The 17,133-nt window shown below is 51.9% G+C and overlaps 1 protein-coding gene across 1 annotated transcript; it reads right to left on the bottom strand.

Annotated features, from left to right (window-relative positions):
- Positions 1–2,103: 2,103 nt before the first annotated feature.
- LOC132244881 (immunoglobulin-like and fibronectin type III domain-containing protein 1) lies at positions 2,104–11,286 on the bottom strand. The gene is made up of 5 exons (XM_059717541.1): positions 11,240–11,286; positions 6,168–6,273; positions 4,293–4,488; positions 3,346–3,645; positions 2,104–2,468 (listed from the first exon to the last, which is right to left on the bottom strand). The coding sequence occupies exons 1-5, from the start codon at positions 11,284–11,286 to the stop codon at positions 2,104–2,106; spliced, it is 1,014 nt and encodes a 337-aa protein (XP_059573524.1).
- Positions 11,287–17,133: the final 5,847 nt, after the last annotated feature.

Genomic DNA, 17,133 nt, shown 5'->3' with positions numbered 1-17,133 from the left:
CTGGGGGGAGTGGGAGGAGGGCAGTCAGGCAGGGGGCACCATGTGCACACGTACATATGCACATGGGTGCCAGGCAGTTTGAAGAACAGGTCCTGCAGGTAAGTGTGGAGGGAGGGGAGTGGGGATTGAGGCCCCAAAGTGAGGGAGGGAATGAATTGGGTAGGGTTGGGCTGGGACTGCTGCCAGCTGAGGCAGTGTGTGGGGCTTGGGGCCTGAGGCCAGAATGTGCAGCCGCAGGGTCTGGGTGGGGAGCAGGATGGAGGTGCCGGCAACTCATCTCAGGGGGGCAGGGGGAGGGCTGGCTTCCCACCGCTGCGTACACTCCTAAATGATCCAAAAACTGGAGCCAGGCAATTAACAATTATAATATCCCTCCCTGTTTGTTTGGACACTAATCGGCCAACTGTCAAAGAAAAATACTTTGAAGCTATACAATTAAACGGTTTAAGAACTAAGCAAATCTGCCAGCAAGGCGTGTGCAGGCCAAGAAGACACCCTGCCACCCAGCCAAAATGTGAAGGATCCACTCTTTGAGGCTGTACAAGAACTGCCTCCTGCCTGCATTGGGTAAAGATCTCTGTGCAGCTAAGATAATACTAAGGACTAATAGCTAGGGGTGCACTGATATTTTTGGGGCCAATACCAATAGCCGAGTTTTAAGGAGGCATATTGGCCGATACCGATTCGGTTTCTGATACAGTGTATGCAGCTGGTAAATCCGTTGTGGTGGAAGGGGAAGGGGGATGGAAGGGGCATGAGGGGGGGGAACAAGGCCCCTGTGGTGAGGGAGGAGTGGGGCTGGGGCAGAGACTGGAGCAAGTGCGTCCCAGCTGGAGCGGGGCAGGCATGGGAGAGAGCCACAGCTCATCTGGGGGTGCAACTCCCACCACTGCATGCACTCAAGGAGGGCACGGGTAGTGGGGGGTGCCCCCAGATCAGCGTGGGTCAGGGCAGGGTGGGCTGCAGCTGTGGGCTGGGGCCAGGGCTGCGCTGGACTGTATTCAGGGTGGGCAGCACCAGTTCTGGGAGGGAGGCTATGGGAGAGGGGGCTAGAGGCCCTGCTAAATTTGCCATAGACTTCCTGTATCCTTCTCCCAGTGCTGCCGCCTACCCCAAGTGCATCCCCAACCCAACACTCCCAGCTGGGAAAAGCCCAGTTCAGTCCCAGCCTGCAGCTACAGCCCACCCCACCTGCACCCCGCACAGATCTGGGGGTACATGCCCCCCCCTCCCTACTGGGGCGCACACAGTGGTGGGAGTCGCTCCCTGCCCCACCTTGTGCCCTCCAGATGAGCTGTGGCTCCATCCCGCAAACTCAATAGCGCATGAGTGGATAGAGCACTGAAGTCAAGTGTGCCAGGAGCAATCTGTGAAGAAATCCCCTCCCCCTCACTCGGGTCAGCCCAGGTGACCCCTCTCCCTCCTTGCTCCTCTTGGATCAGGCTGGTCAATCAGGTGACCTGGCCAAATAAAATTCCTAGGGGGAGGGAGGAGCTCTCTCTTCCTTCCGGTAGGCACCTGCAAACTACAAGCACGTACCCCAGGCAGCGGCCTGGTGATTTCCGTAAGTAGAAACCTGGAAACCTGCCAGGAGTTATGAATTATGTACAGGCAAGTTGCATCTTAAAAGGGTTACTGGATACAGTCTCTGTAAAGACTCATGTTGCTTTTGTTTGCTCAACGTGTATTCTGACTTCCTTATCCAACCGCCTCCCCCCCTTGTAAAGGTGTTGAGTTACATCCTGAATTGCTGGGCATGGAGAGAGGGAAAAGCCTTCTACCCCCTACCCGGCCAGCAAAGTTTTTCTTTTTCTTTTTCCCCTCTCAGTTCTTCCTGATGCTATCTAGGGATGCTTTGGGCTGAAAGAAGCACCCAGGAATATTACTGTGGGCAAAGCACCCCCAAGGTTTGCAGGGTCTGTGTGCCCTGGGCTGCACAGAGACGTGCCAGAAACCTGTGCCCGGGTGGTGGCAGTGTTCTCCTAGGCTTGTGGGGGTTCTCCAGGAAGCGGGACAGCCGACTGTAGGCTCCCCAAAGGGACCCTCAAAGCGAGGTTTTGGGCCTGGCCCAGTGAGGCAGGTGTTTCTGTGTAGTAGTGCCCATTACTGTGCCACCACACCATCCACTACAGGGTCTTTACCTCTTACAACAAGGAAGGTTTTGCTGATGGCACAACCCAATTCATTGGTGGCCAGCACCTCATATTCTCCTTCATCTTTTGTTGTGACACCTAAGATCACCAGGCAGCAAACACCGAAGTCATTTTTGCTGAAGAAAGTGGGGTCCTCCGAGAGGTTTTTGCCATCTTTATACCATGCGACCTTTGGCTTGGAGTGGCCAGTTACTGCATAGCTCATACGACAATCAAATCCAGTGGTTACCACATGGGGCTTCAGCTGCACAAGGAATCTTGGAGGTTGATTTTGATTCACACCCCTGTACTTTGGTAGTCGAACTCTGAATTCAGCTGTAAGAGACATAAAACCTACTCAGGGACTGATCCGTAAGTTTAAAGTCTGGGTGAAGGAATAGTTTCCACTTACAGCAATTAAATAACACTGACATGAAACTTCCAAGTTTGGGGCTTCTACAGGTCAAATGGGCCATCAAATGGGCTAAGATACCTAGCTCCTGCTGCCTCATGCCTCCCGAGGTGGGGGAGGGAGGGCATGGCAACTGCCCACAGGTGGTGGCAGCAGTGTTCACGTTGGAGGTGTGACAGTGGTGAGCGAAGACTGCCCACAGGCGGCTGTGGCGGTGTTGGCGGCGGGGGCAGGGGGTGGAAAGCACCAAGTGGTGAACAGCGACTGCCCACAGACGCCCCCAGCAGCATTGGCAGCAGTGGGCGAGGGGGTGGCGAGCACTGAATGGCAATAGGTGACCATCCGCAGACACCACTGGCAATGTCAACAGTGGGGGGGATGAGGTGGCGAGCAGCGACCGCCCGCAGATGCCGCCAGCAGCGGCCAATCTCAGTTGCCAATGTCCTGCTGGATTCCATCATTTCGTCTTAAGATTTTTCAGGCCCTCATCCTTCACACTGAGTCCTTGGTTTCTGCAGAATTTAAATCTCAGAGTTTTCTGGAAATTATTTCTCTTAGAAACTTTTATCAGATGAGTGATATAAGTTAGTGATAAGGTGGGAATGAAGAAGCCTAGCTGATCTGTAATCGTGCCAGTCCACCAGGAGATAAACCTCCTTAGTCAATAGAATTTTCTTAGGGTATTTCAATGTACTCTCCTCCTGAGAGACTGCATCCATAAAGGATTGGGACACAATGGTATTGTGTATATTGGGATCCATTCACAAAAGTGCACTGATAACATTTTTAAAGCCTTTTTACCTTTTTCCTTTTGAATGCTCCAGGGCTGCACAGTTTCAGATGGATCACTGGATCCCATGTAATTTTTTGCCACAACCCTGAAGTAATACTCCAAGCCTGGGATGACTTTGGTGAGGGTAAACTTGTTAGTGTAGATCAGGTCACCCACCACTTGCCAGTGGCCATTTCTGGAGTCACATTTTATGACCGTATAGTAGAGGTTACTTTCCCACTTCTCAGTTGGTGAGGGTTCCCATGTTATTGTAACTGTATTGGGGACATTCTCTTGTAACTGAATAGGACCAGGCGACTCTGGGATATCTGTAAGATGAAGTCAAATATTGTCAGAGGAGTAGAGGAAAAAGGTACAGTTGAGTTATTATAACAATTCTGTAATCCCATCAAAATTATTAGGGGCAGACACTCTAAAAACTGTGGCTAGATAAACTTCATTAGAAGGGAAGTAATTCTGATCTTTTCCTAAATATGCAGGCCACACCACCTAACCAAGGAAAATTTGCCATTAACTACACTGATGTTGGGTAACACACCAATATTAAGACTCTCTCTTCTTATGGATCAAGGTAGATTATGAGCATTGGTACAGCTGTGTTTATATACAATGTTAAGGGTGTAATTAATAGTGCTATAATAATTCTGATTGGACATTGCTATCTTGTTCTATTATTGACTGACGTTCACAGCGCATGGGTAGGACAACAGGCTCTATTACCTGACCCTCTCATGGAACATGGCTTCGTCTACATGGGTGCTATGGGTCAGATCACAGCCCATAATTTAATCAATCTCCTTCAATAATCCATAGGCCTGCCCTAGATGATCCCATGGACTGAAGTTTCATGGAAGATTGTAGTCTTCTTCCTTGACTGTAGTTCTTAACTCCATCAAAACTTGCAATGTTTGTTTTATTTAATACCTTCTCCCTTAGCATCTGTTCTACAGGTTACCTGTGACTTGGATCTGGAAGCTGAACGATTCTTGTTTCCCCAACTCATTTTGGAGCAAAATGGAGTAGATCCCACTGTCTGAAAATTCAGCTGCTGGAATCACCAGTTGAGTGTGGCCCCGTTTGGTGGCTGTTATGGCCTTTCCACGTAAAGAAAGCCCATCCTTTAGCCAAGTCACCTCAGGAGCTGGAGATGCCTATTAAACAGGAACAGTATATGCAAACAATCTTGTCACAACCCAAAGTTGTGATTTTTTGTTTGTGTGCGCGCTTCGGCACTGCTAAATTATTTCCCGCCAAATTTGTTGCTTTCTTTGCACAGTAGAGCTCTCTGCTGCTAGAGAGAGCTCTGGTGCAACGGGGGATTTCCTGACGAATTGCAGCTTCTTTGCAGGGTGCATCTCTTTCTTGCACTGTAGTGATACACGTGGCAAAGAAGTTCCCGCCATTTTTATTAGGGTCCGCGCCATGTTATTGGCCGACTTCTAATTTAGGCACATGTGGCGGCTAGCAATTGGCTGGCTAGCCATACAAAAGGCTTGGGTAGTTTCTGCCCAAGCCAGAGGAGGGAGGAGAGAGAGAGATTCTGTGTGAAGATCTCCAAGCGCTGCGGACGCTCGCGGAGGTGGCGCGCCTCCCCTAAGCAGGCAAGAGAGGCAATAGAACCGAGCCTACAGAGCTTTCGCTTCTTGCCTCTCCCCGTCGCCGAGCGCAATCCTAGACATATCCTTTTCCTGTAATTTTGGACCCCGCGGAGCCTAGCAAACTCCGGGGAAAACTTATCGGACCCGCGGAGCCTGAATAACTCCGGGGAAACTTTTCGAACCTAACTTAACCGGACCCGCGGAGCCTAGCAAACTCCGTGGGAGCAATCATTTTGTCAGAGTCCTCCAACGAGGGTTCAAGCGGGAGCTGTGCCTGGAAACTTATCCAGCCTACACCGATACCATCTTTGGGTGTAAGTAAACAATCTTTTCAATCAACCGTTACGCCTCCGTGACTAATTCTAACTCACGTGCGCAAGCCGCTCCGTGGTTTTCTCCCACCCCGCGTGTCCGGGCTGACGGCCAGAGCCCACGTGCACCGGAGACGGGTCCGGTACAACCCCGGTTCTCCCCCGGCTTGCCCATGGCAGCCAGAATGGGATCGGAATCACCGCCGCACATGGCGACGAGGGCGGGATCGGGGCCCGGCTCGCACAAATCTGTTTTTCCCTTTGTATTTGCATGTGGTACACCTCCAGCTTCCTCACTTTAGCTCCCAGATATGTTGTTAGTCCTTTCTTGTTTCTTTGATTTTGTTGCCCCAAAGGCTATGGCCAACAAAAAGTATGTTGCCTTGATATGCTTCTGTACTACCAATCAGACAGAAGACATTGGTTCAAAACAGACAGGTGGTCAAAATATTTCCATTAAAGGCAACTTCTGTTTTTGGAGGGGAGAGGTGTCTTCTATGCAGGGTCACTCCATTTTCCTCCTAGGACCTTCTCCATAAGATGTCATTTTACAGTGACTTTCAGTCAAAGAAACCTGGAGGCAGAGGTCAGTGTAGAATTGACAAATTCCACCTTGAGATCAGCCCGCAGGTTTGCTCCTTTCCTCGCACAGGCTACAGAACAGATTGTTCAGGAAGTTCTTCCTAATGTCCTACCTAAATTTCCTCACCTGAAGTTTGAGGCGAGTGCTATAGTTAGGCTATAAGCCCCAGTGTCCCTGATCTTGTTAGAGAATGGCCTTTGGTTGTGCATGCTCAGCAGCATTTGGTTCAGGAAGGCTCTAGGAAGTCTGAACTACTGAACTGTGACTGAGTTTTGAGGTCCGAGCATGCTCAGATCGGTAACTTGGTTTGGGCAGCAAGCCTATGAGTAGGCACCTACCAAATTCATGGTGGAAATGGGCTGCACAGCAGCTCCTTTGGTTCCCCTGTGCACCCCGCACCACTGATTGGCAGAGGGGCCACACTGCTTGCCGCTCACTCCTAATCTGCGGCAAGGCCAAAGCCGTAGTTTTAAATATGTTGCCATTTTTGCTACTTGCTGCTGATTGGCCCAGGGGCCCTGGCAGCCCCGCTGTCTATTGCTGACCAGACAGGAGGCAAAAACAGCACCATATTTAAAACCACTGTTTTTACCTCCCCACTGTTCTGTGCCTGAACAGTGTATGTGGGATGTGGCACTGCATGCAAGCAGATGTGTGCTGGTGTGGTCTGTCTGACGGCCATCGAAGGTTTGAACAAGGAATGCCTGCAGCTGGGACTCCAAGGAGGGAGTCTGAAAGCGTGAGCACAGATCGAATGCAGAGTGAGCGAGGGCTCAGAGCAGCCCATATCTCATCTGTGGGTCTGTGTCTGTGCCTGAACAGTGAGTGGATGCAAGGTGAGGGTCTGGGGAGGTAATGCTCTGCGGTGACTGTGCAAGGCTGTTGGCACTTGCTGCAGCCGCACCTCTAACAGCAGGTCTGAGCTTGATATTGATGTCTAGTACCCTCTCTTGGGTGAGTACTGGTTATGGATTGCTATTCTTGCACATATACTGCGTTGTTGCAATTGATATTCAACTGCTGTTGAATTGTTGTCATTTGTTGAACATAGTTATTGTTATCATCCCTCCATGGAGGTTGGACTAGATGACCTGGGGGTTGGACTAGCTAGATGACCTCCTGAGGTCCCTTCTAACCCTAACTTTCTACGATCTTGTGTTGTTTCTTTATTCTTAATTAAGTATATCCGGTCAGGTTACAGCCAGGCTGCAGGCTAACAACGTGATGAAAGTTGGGGCTCTACCCCTGTTCATTTACTTGGCAGTTTTGCTAAACTGCCTCAATTAATCAGTTAATTAGCACCCTACCTCAACACTACTAGTCCTGGTACAAAATTCTACCTTGCAAAAACCTAGGACTAGGAAGGTTTTAGACAAAAGAAGGAATCTCCCATGCCTTAGCCTAAATGGCTGTGACATAGGGCACTTGTATAAGAAAGAGAAGATGCCGCTTCTAGGCTCCCCCATCACCCCCAGGACTTTGAACAAGTCTCTCCTACCTCATCCAGAGGTGAGTTGACTCTAAAACTCTCTAACTTCTCACCTAGGTCTGCAAAGGTATCCGATCCAATAGGCATGCTCTGAGCATGGAAAGCATGTCTACCACACAGAAGCTACAGTTGTTTCACACAAGAACTTAAACAGAGAAGGAGCTGCTGCCATGCACTTTCTACATAATAGCCAAGAGGGTAGTGCCCTTGCCCAGGAAGCAAAAGACTGTTCTACATCCTCTTCCACCCGAGGGAACTCATCCATAACTGGCTAAGCCCATTCTCTGCACTTTCCACTGAAGCTGGAAACACTGTTCAGCCAAGAAACCAAGGCCACTTGTACACATGACAGGGATTTAGACCCCTAAGTTGAAATGGTAGGTTTTTAATTTTGACTATTAAAAACCCACCGTTTCAGTTTGGTGGCTTTTGTCACTGTTACAGTGAAGTGCCCAATCCTTTTTTTTTGTTTTGCAGAGCCTGCCCGCATTTCCCCTGGCTGGGGAATAAGCTGCTGGCGGGCTGTCTCTCCCAGTTCGTGATCACACCAACACAGCCAAGTTATCACCTCCAGTCACCATGCACACATTACCTAGGTGGAAGAAAAGGCAGGGGTAACAATATTTAGCAGCCTATGTACACCCATATCAAAGAGAACCCCGATCACAAAGCATGCATCTCATCTGGCTCATGAACGGGCCTCTGCTGGAGATGAGATGCCCTGAACAGACCACAACAGGCGGTCTTCTGTAGGTGCAGGCCAGAGGTTATAACCCCCCTCCACTCCCCATCATGCTGTGGCCCAGAAGTCTCTGCCCCTCAAAGCAGCCAGCTGCCTGCACTCACCCGCAATTCAGATTCCTGACCTGTCCCCAGTGCGGGAAGCTCAGAAGCTGTGGAACAGGCTCTGCAGTGGAGAGGACGGGTGGTACAGTGCAGCTCCCTGCCACCAATCCTTTGTGCAAGGTCGAACCTTTGTGGCCTGCAGGCTGCTGACCGTTGGACTAGAGGGCTGCTGCAGTGCAATAATGGATGTGGTGGGGGTTAACCATCCCACCTCCGAGCTATGCAATGGTAAAGCAGAAATCCTCCCAAGTCAGAGCAAAACAAGAAAACATGAACCCATAAAGCAGACTATCCATTCAGTTGTATCAGCACCAGAAAGAGACTTCCTACTGCTGGGTGGATTGTCCAGCAACTGTGCACCTCAGATCACTGCAGTTCCAAGCACAGATGCTGTAGCTGCTTTTCAGTGTTTCCCCAAGTATGTAGCATTTGAGAGGCTGCTGCTTTCTCGCAATGACTATGATACACCTACACAGTATCCCACTCCATCAGTCACTTCACTCCCCACCTTTATTCTTACTGTCTATACCAGGGTTGTCCAACTGCCAAGGACCTAGCACCTGCACAATCACCGGACACACCAGCAGGGACTGTACTGGTGACAGCTGCGCTAGGGTGGGGCACAACCCTGCTGGGCTGCCACCCTACAGAGGTTCTCCCCCTTGTCCCTGCAACAGCATTGCATACCCAACGCTCAATGTATCCGGCAATTCCAATCTATAACTGCTGATTCAATGGCATGTATAATAGATGCATCTACTAGTTCCCCACTGCAGAAAGTAAAAATCTTATGATTAATTGTTTTCATTGAAACTGTGTCAAATAACCACATTGATTTTACCCACCGTAGTTTAACTTATACTTTTAGTGTAGTAGCTGTATCCTGAAGAAAGATTCTAATTTAAGGTATCTAAAATATCTGTATAACACATAAAATTATCTAATGCAGTTGGGGTCAGTGGATGAAAATTCAAAGGGAGGGTGCTTAGTTATCATCTATTAGCAAATCAAGAGGAACTTCTTACTCATTAAGGCACAAGTGAATGCCCTGAAATATAAGCTTCACTCACATTTAGCAGCTGATCTTATACATCCCTGGAAAAGGGCCAATGTGGTTCCCATTTTCAAGAAGGCGAGGAAGGAGGACCCAGGCAACTATAGGCCAGTCAGTCTCACCTCCATCCTTGGCAAAGTCTTTGAAAAAATTATCAAGGCTCACATTTGCGAGAGCCCGGCAGGAAAAATTATGCTGAGGGGAAACCAGCACCGGTTCGTAGCAGGCAGATCGTGCCTGACTAATCTAGTCTCTTTTTACGACCAGGTTACAAAACACCTGGACGCAGGAGTAGGGGTTGACGTCGTTTACTTAGACTTCAGGAAGGCCTTCGATACGGTATCCCACCCCATACTGGTGAACAAGTTAAGAAGCTGTGACTTGGATGACTACACAGTCCGGTGGGTGGGAAAGGATTTTGTGGGGTTGGTGCTTGCAGGAGGAGAGGCCCGAACTGGAGCAGGATACTCAGCAAAAGAGAAAAAGGGAAAAATACAAGCTCCTCTCGCACTCCAGCCACACCCTTTCAAATCTAAGCTTTGCTCAGATCTTCAGTCTTCAGTGGTGTCCCTGTGTCCCACCCCAGCCCACTTGAGGGGTTCATGCCTGCCCATCTGCAGGGAGGGAATGGCAGCTGCAGGCCTAACTGCCCCAGCCGAAGCTTTGGGGCTTGAGCTGCAGCGCCCCACTAAGACTGGGACTTCCTCCAACCCCCAATGCAGCAAAGTGCAGATTAGGAGAGAGCAAAACTGAGAGAGGATCAGCCTAGCCCCGCTCTGCTCGTTCTAGCTCTCCAGGATACTTGGGCGGAGCTGAGACGCTGGGCAGCATTCCCTCTCTCCCAGCAGACCCTGTCCTCCAGAAGCAGGGGCTTGATAATATGTCAGCCTAAGAAAGACTGTACTTTGCAAAATACATCATACCCCCTTTGCAAAAGAAGAAATAAATGCTGCTGGAAATCCCACTGTCCATTACATGCAAGACATAGGGTGAGAACAGTATCTGTATGTGAACCTTTCAAAATAGAAAGACCAATGAAAACACAAACAAAGAATATTATTGCAAGAGCTTTATCTGCTGCATTGGCACAGCAGCAAGAGGTACCGCTGGCCTACGCCAGGCAGCCCTCAGGGCATTCTCCTACAATTCAAGGAACAGAGAAAGGGTTTACAAGAGACTTACTCTGACAGCTTGCTTGTTGGCCCTGGGAAACAGGGCAGCTCTGGATCCAATAGGAAGTCAGGCAATGGGCTGGATCAGGCATCCTGCTCTGCCTAGGCCACCTGCACATGGAGTCTGTAGTGCTGCAGCATCTTCACCCCTCTGTAGTTCTCTCCGCAGATGCCACTGCAAACACCTGGCCTCACTGCAATTGTCCTGGGCTTGACCTAGTGTCAGAAAGGGGACAGGAAAAAATCAATGGAAGAGACTTCTACTGCAGGGGGGAGAGGGTTTGGGATAGGCTCATGCCGGACGCAGGTACGTCCCACCCCACCAGGTCCCGCCACATCATGCCACGACCTTATTGTTTCCACTGGGAGAACCTGCACTTGCCTGGAGGTGGTGATCAGTGGGTCCCTGAGGGTCCAGGTGTGACTGCATTGACATGACTTCTTTGGAGCTCCTCCTGCCCTACAGCCCAGCCCTTTCTACTCGGGTGTTATACGATGAGGTTGTCTTTTCTCCTATGCTAGGTGCCTGATAAAATTGAGACTGCAATGATTCTGCCGTGATTCTGCTTCTGCCTTTTATGTCCCAGATCAGAACTAAACAGGGCCCACTTAGCCAATTGGCAAGCCTCCACCGTTCGGCATGGCACCCGCTCCTTCAATGTAGCCGGGCCACCTGAGTCGCAGTGCCAAGGTGAGTTGTGCGGGGGTCTGTTACGAGGTGACATGAGAGTGAGGGGGACAATCTCAACGTTAGGACTAACTAGGACCCTGTGTTGGATCACGCAGGCCCAACACAAGGAGACAAAAGAAGAGGCAGCAAAAACCTAGAAGCAATGAGAAAGCACTTACCTGCTCAGAGAGCCAGAGGCACCAACGCTGTCATCCCGTGGACCCATCCCGGCTCAGGGAGGGGAGGATGGAGGGAGGGGAGGACAGGGGTGGACGGGGAGGGGAGGAGTTGCAGCCTTCAACGCCTGAGGGTGAAGCAGCAGGGCAATATCCACGCAAGGTTGAGCCTGTGGGAGAAGGGGCAGAGTCAGGGCAGGGTCAGGGTGGCATCCAGGCCAGGTAAGAAGAAACTAGTGCAAGTGGGACAGGGTGGATCTCAGGCCTCCGCTCACCCCCAGGGAGCAACCACGGGGTAAAGGAGTCTCCCCAGCAGGGAGCAGCACGTGGCTCTCACACGTGGCTGAGTGGGGCTTCCTGTCCCCAGCTGGCCTCACACCTGGGCCAGAAGCTCGGAGCCCCAAGCCCCGGGGTGAAGGCCTGGCAGCAGGGTCCTCAGGCCCAGAGGTGGACGATGGGGTCCACCCCAGGAGATAACCTGTCCAGACAGGGCACCAGGGCCCTGGCAGAAAGCCAGGACAGGTCATCCTGACCAGCCTGGAGGCAGGAGGCACCCGATCATCACGTGGGCTGGAGGGACGGCCCCTCAGGCCTGGGACCCACCGAGGTGTGGCAGGACACTCACCTCCATGCTGCTCGCCCTCTTCTCCTCCTCCCCTCTGCCGCAGTGTCAGCACTGGGGGTGGGAGGCAGAGACATCGGTCACCTCGCACACACCCCAAGCCCCCAGGCCCTGCCACTTCCACCAGCCCATGCCCAGGCCTCCGCTCTCTCTATCCCTGCCTCTGTACCAAGGACTGGCCCTGGGCACCCTCCCGCACCCATCTCCCTTCCTCCCTCTGTGCTGACCCCACCTAGACCTGGCTCCTGGCTGCGATCTCGATATACACAACAGGGACGGCTCCCAGCACACAGCGCCCAGGCCTGCAGTGCCCCTGCCCTGGCCCTGCCCACCTACGCACCCAGGGTGCTGGAGGGAGTTTGCAGGCAAGGCACTTCCTGAAGACACACTAGTCATTTCCCCTTTGCTCCCCTCTTCCCTCCCAAGGCCTCCAGAGCTGGGAGGGACCCAGGGGTCCTGGCCCTCGACCCGTCCTTCTCCCATCCTGCGAGACCCTTCCCAGGACCGGGAACAGAGTCCTGGCTCTAGCCCCGCCTCAGCTCCCCTCTCTGACCCCACGCTCACAGCCTAACACTAGGAAAAGCAGCATGCTTCCCAGGTCTAAGGCCACTTATGCTTCTGGACTCACTCATGGATTTGGACTACATTTGTCTGGGAACACGAAACCTTTCTTTAAAAACCAAAATGAAATTGAACTAAATAACCTAGGAAAAGAATCATACCATTCCCCCTGTGCTTTCTTTTTTAAACCAGAATTGGTCTTGCTTTTTGCCTCCATCCGCAGAAGGGGGTTGGTCTGGCACCCAACATTAGCCAGGCAGCGGGCCCTTGTCTGCGTGGAGATGTCTAGGTGCCCAGGGCCCTCTGCCTGGGTACTGGCCTCCTTAGAGAGGGGCATCGTGCGGGTCTGTGTCCCCTCCTCGATCCCCTTGGATGGGGATTTGCTCCTGATTGCACAAGAAGCAGCTGGTCAGAGATGGACCATGCACTGAATTCAAGCCCGACAGCCCCTATCAAGGAAGTACTCCCCTATCTGCAAACACAGCTGATCCCAGTCCCTCCAGCCTACCCTGCAGCTGGGACATTGCGTGCGACACCCCAGTTCCCCACAGGCCCCTGTGGGACCACCTCCTTGTCTCCTCCCTGTCCCCCACTTATCCCTGCAGGGCTGGCAAGCCCTCCTAGGCCAACCCTGCCTGTTGCATAAGCCCACCACCTACCCCTCCCCACAGCCTCCTGAGACTTCATACGGCCTAGGGGCAATCCCCTCCCAAGTTGTGGCCCCCACGCTGCCTGAGCACAGGCCTACAGGTGAGGGACTGGCACCCTGTGCAATAGGCATCATGGGTCATCGCGACCTGCCTGGAGGCAGAAGGGGCCCAGATCATCACCCAGTTGGTTCCCATCCACCTCATATTGGGGCTCACAAATTAACAGTACAAAAAGCACCATACCTCTCCCTGTGTCCAGCCGCTTTTAGACACCGGCAAGCCTTGGTCTGCGTGCCGGTGGCTGTTGTAGCTGGGGGGTCTACCTGGCACCCCACATCCTCCAGACAGAGGGCCCTGGTCTGGGTGCTGGCGTGCTCCTGCTCAGGGCCCTCTGTCTGGGTGCTGGCCTCCGAGGTAGCGGGCTGGGCAGTTTGGGTCCCCGAGTCCTCCGCCTGGTAGTGGCTAATGCTCCTGATTGCACAAAGACAAACTGGTCAGAAGTGGGCCCTGGACTGAATTCATCCCCACCAGCACCAGACAAGGGGCAACTCCTGTACCTACACAAAGCACCACGTGATCCAGGATTGCCTCTGCATGATTTTAACTGGAAGAAAGTGCTGATTCCCTGAGTGACCAGGGAGCGAACAAACAGGCGTAGCAAATGGTGCAAGACATTTGCTGGGAGCAAGAGGAGAAAGAGGAAGAGAAGCCTGGCATCAGGTACCAGATCCTACTCTGGAAAAGTGACTGAGCCAGGGCTGCCTGCATGTTTGGTTTGCTGAGTGTCTGTTTGGGTACCTTGGGAGTGCTGCAGGCTGAGTGATTGCTGCCTGTGTCTGACAAAAGCCCTAATGAGAGGGTGGAGCCAGTCCAGGCCCAGCAGGGTATAAAAGGAGACTCCCTGTGTGGCCAGGGAGTGAAGAAACAGGGCAAGCAGTTCTCAGGTCAGTTAGTAGCCCTGCTCTTTGAAGAGGAGCCTTTAAGGTAAGCTCTTCCTTTTGTTTAAGAGTAGCTAACCTACATATTTAGACTTCAGGAAGGCCTTCGATATGGTATCCCACCCCATGTTGGTGAACAAGTTAAGAGGCTGTGACTTGGATGACTACACAGTCTGGGGGGTGGCCAATTGGCTAGAGAGTCGCACCCAGGGAGTCGTAGTGGATGGGTCAGTATCGACTTGGAAGGGTGTGGGCAGTGGCGTCCCGCAGGGCTCGGTCCTTGGACCGATACTCTTCAATGACTTCATCAGCAACTTGGACGAGGGAGTGAAGTGTACTCTGTCCAAGTTTGCAGATGACACAAAACTGTGGGGAGAAGTGGACACGCCGGAGGGCAGGGAACAACTACAAGCAGACCTGGACAGGTTGGACAAATGGTCAGAAAACAACAGAATGCAGTTCAACCAGGAGAAGCCGGAATCGGCTGATGATGATGATCTTCCGAAGTCCCTTCCAGCCCTAATGTCTATGAAAGTGCAAAGTGCTGCACCTAGGGAGGAAAAATCTCCAGCACCACCTACTGCCTAGGGAATGACCTGCTTGGAGGCACGGAAGCGGAAAGGGATCTTGGAGTCCTAGTGGTCTCCAAGATGAACATGAGTCGTCAGTGTGCCGAAGCCATCAGAAAAGCTAATGGAACTTGTGCATCAGCAGATGCATGACGAACAGATCCAAGGAGGTGATACTTCCCCTCTATTGGGCGCTGGTCAGACCGCAGTTGGAGTACTGCGTGCAATTTTGGGCACCGCACTTCAAGAGGGATGTGGATAACCTGGAGAGGGTCTGGAGAAGGGCCACTCGTATGGTTAAGGGCTTGCAGGCCAAGCCCTATGAGGAGAGACTAGAGAACCTGGACCTCTTCAGTCTCCGCAAGAGAAGGTTGAGAGGTGACCTTGTGGCTGCCTATAAGTTCATCATGGGGGTGCAGAACGGAATAGGTGAAGCTCTACTCACCAAGGCGCCTCTGGGGGTTACAAGAAATAATGGCCACAAGCTAGCAGAGAGCAGATTTAGATTGGACATTAGGAAGAACTTCTTCACAGTTCGAGTGGCCAAGGTCTGGAACGGGCTCCCAAGGGAGGTGGTGCTCTCCCCTACCCTGGGGGTCTTCAAGAGGAGGCTAGATAGGCATCTAGCTGGGGTCATCTAGACCCAGCACTCTTTCCTGCCTATGCAGGGGGTCGGACTCGATGATCTATTGAGGTCCCTTCCGACCCTAACATATACGAATATATTTAGTGTAAGTAGCTAAAACTCAGGAGTTAGATGAATACTTAAGACCCTTGCTTTACTAGAGTGCCGAGTGAGGGGGAGTTTGCCTGGTAACTCTTTCTCATCTTCCTTCACTGTAAGCTTGGTGAGAGGAAGCAGGGAAAAAGGAACCTTTTGGAGCCAAGAAACAGTGAACAGGTCAGCTTACAGGTGAGTTTGCTAGGGAAGGTCTGCTTGGAAGAGGGGCAGGAAGAGAAAGGCAGCAGATTAAGAGACCCAGAGAAATGGCTGGAGGATATTGCAAAACCAAAGCCTGCTACTGCTAGCGCTTTCTCTGCTTGCACCTCTGAGGTGTCTGTCCAGGCAGGACCACTCACCACTGTGGCTACCACCCAGGTCGTGTTTTGCTGCTGTGGAGAAGCAGCTTGCAGGTTCATTCCAGTGAGAGCCAGGTGGGGGAATGCCTGTGATACGAGCAGTGCCTCCTGGTGGTGACCCTCGGGGAGCAGGCAAGAGAGCTTCAGGAGGAGGTGGCGAGGCTCTGAAGGATCCTCCACCATGAGGACTTCATCAATTCAGTCCTGGAGGAGACCTCTAGGACTGTGAAGGAAGGACTACCACAGGCAGTGCTAGTGAAAGAAGAGGACATGGATGCTCAGGAAGTTGGAAGCTGGAAACTTGTGAACTCTGGCAGCAAGCAGAAATGTTCGTCCCCACTTACAGCAGTCTCTCTGGAGAATAGATAGGGAACCCTAGCAACAGAGGAGGAGGAGGAGCATGTTCTGTTGGTGGAAGAGACCAGGCATCCCCAAGGTTGGGAGGATCAATACCACTGCCACCAAGAGGAAGCAATGGGTGGTGGTGGCAGGAGACTCCCTTCTGCGGGGGTGGAGGCATCCATCTGCCAGCCTGATCTTTCTTTGGGAGGTCTGCTGTTTGCCTGAGCCCAGATCTGAGATGTCACAGAAGGATCTAGTCCTCTGACTACTATGCCATCCTGCTCCTCCATGTGGGAATCAGGGATACTAATCAAGGACTGTGGGATCAAGTGTGAAGGGAACAGGTTCAGATGGTGTTCTCAATCCTGCCTGGGAAGGGGAAGGGCCCCAGACAGAAGCAGGTGCATCCTGCAGATCAATGCATGGTTGTGCAGGTGGTGTTGCCGCCAGGGCTTTGGCTTCTTTGACCACAGGATGTTGTTCAAAGAAGGATTGCTAGGAAGAGACAGGATTCAGTTGACAAAGAAAGGGAAAAGCATTTTTACAGACAGGCTCACTAATCTACTGAGGAGAGTTTTAACTTAGGTTCATTGGGGGATGGAGAGCGAGGCCCTGAGGTAAGTGGTGAAGCAGGTGATCCTGGAGGTAGCACAAGCAGGAGGGAGCAACAGGGGAGGTCTTCTAATTCTTCCTGAGAAAATAGGGCGATTGGTAGTTATCTCAGGTGTCTGTATGTGAATGCACGGAGCCTGGGAAACAAGCAGGAAGAATTAGAAGTCCTTACACAATCACAGAACTATGCTGTGTTTTGGAATAACAGAGACTTGGTGGGATAACATGCATGACTGGAGCACTATCATGGATGGGTATAAACCGTTCAGGAAGGACAGGCAGGGGCAGGAGAGCAGGAGTTGCACTGTATGTATGAGAGCTGCACGATTGTGCACGCTTCAAGTATGAAACGGGAGATAGTTTTAACAGGCCTATCCGGGTTAGGGTCAGAGGGGAGAGCAATAAGGGTGATGTTGTGGTGGGTGTCTGCTATAGACCATCAGACCAGGAGGATCATGTGGATGTAGCTTTCTTCAAACAGCTAGCAGAAGTTTCCTGATCACAGACCCTGGTTCTTCTGGGG

This window comes from Alligator mississippiensis, chromosome 14 (assembly GCF_030867095.1).
Source record: "Alligator mississippiensis isolate rAllMis1 chromosome 14, rAllMis1, whole genome shotgun sequence".
Taxonomy (NCBI): domain Eukaryota; kingdom Metazoa; phylum Chordata; order Crocodylia; family Alligatoridae; genus Alligator; species Alligator mississippiensis.
Note: the sequence above shows the minus strand (reverse complement) of the source record. Positions and strands in the feature narration are given on the sequence as shown.

What these genes read in the sequence shown, in the direction of transcription:
- LOC132244881 (XM_059717541.1), bottom strand. Translation starts at nt 11,286, where the DNA reads ATGGGTCCACGGGATGACAGCGTTGGTGCCTCTGGCTCTCTGAGCAG. An exon ending in CTTCCAGATCCAAGTCACAG is followed by an intron (nt 3,646 to 4,292) that starts GTAACCTGTAGA and finishes TTCATCTTACAG; the next exon opens with ATATCCCAGAGTCGCCTGGT. An exon ending in GAGCATTCAAAAGGAAAAAG is followed by an intron (nt 2,469 to 3,345) that starts GTAAAAAGGCTT and finishes TGTCTCTTACAG; the next exon opens with CTGAATTCAGAGTTCGACTA.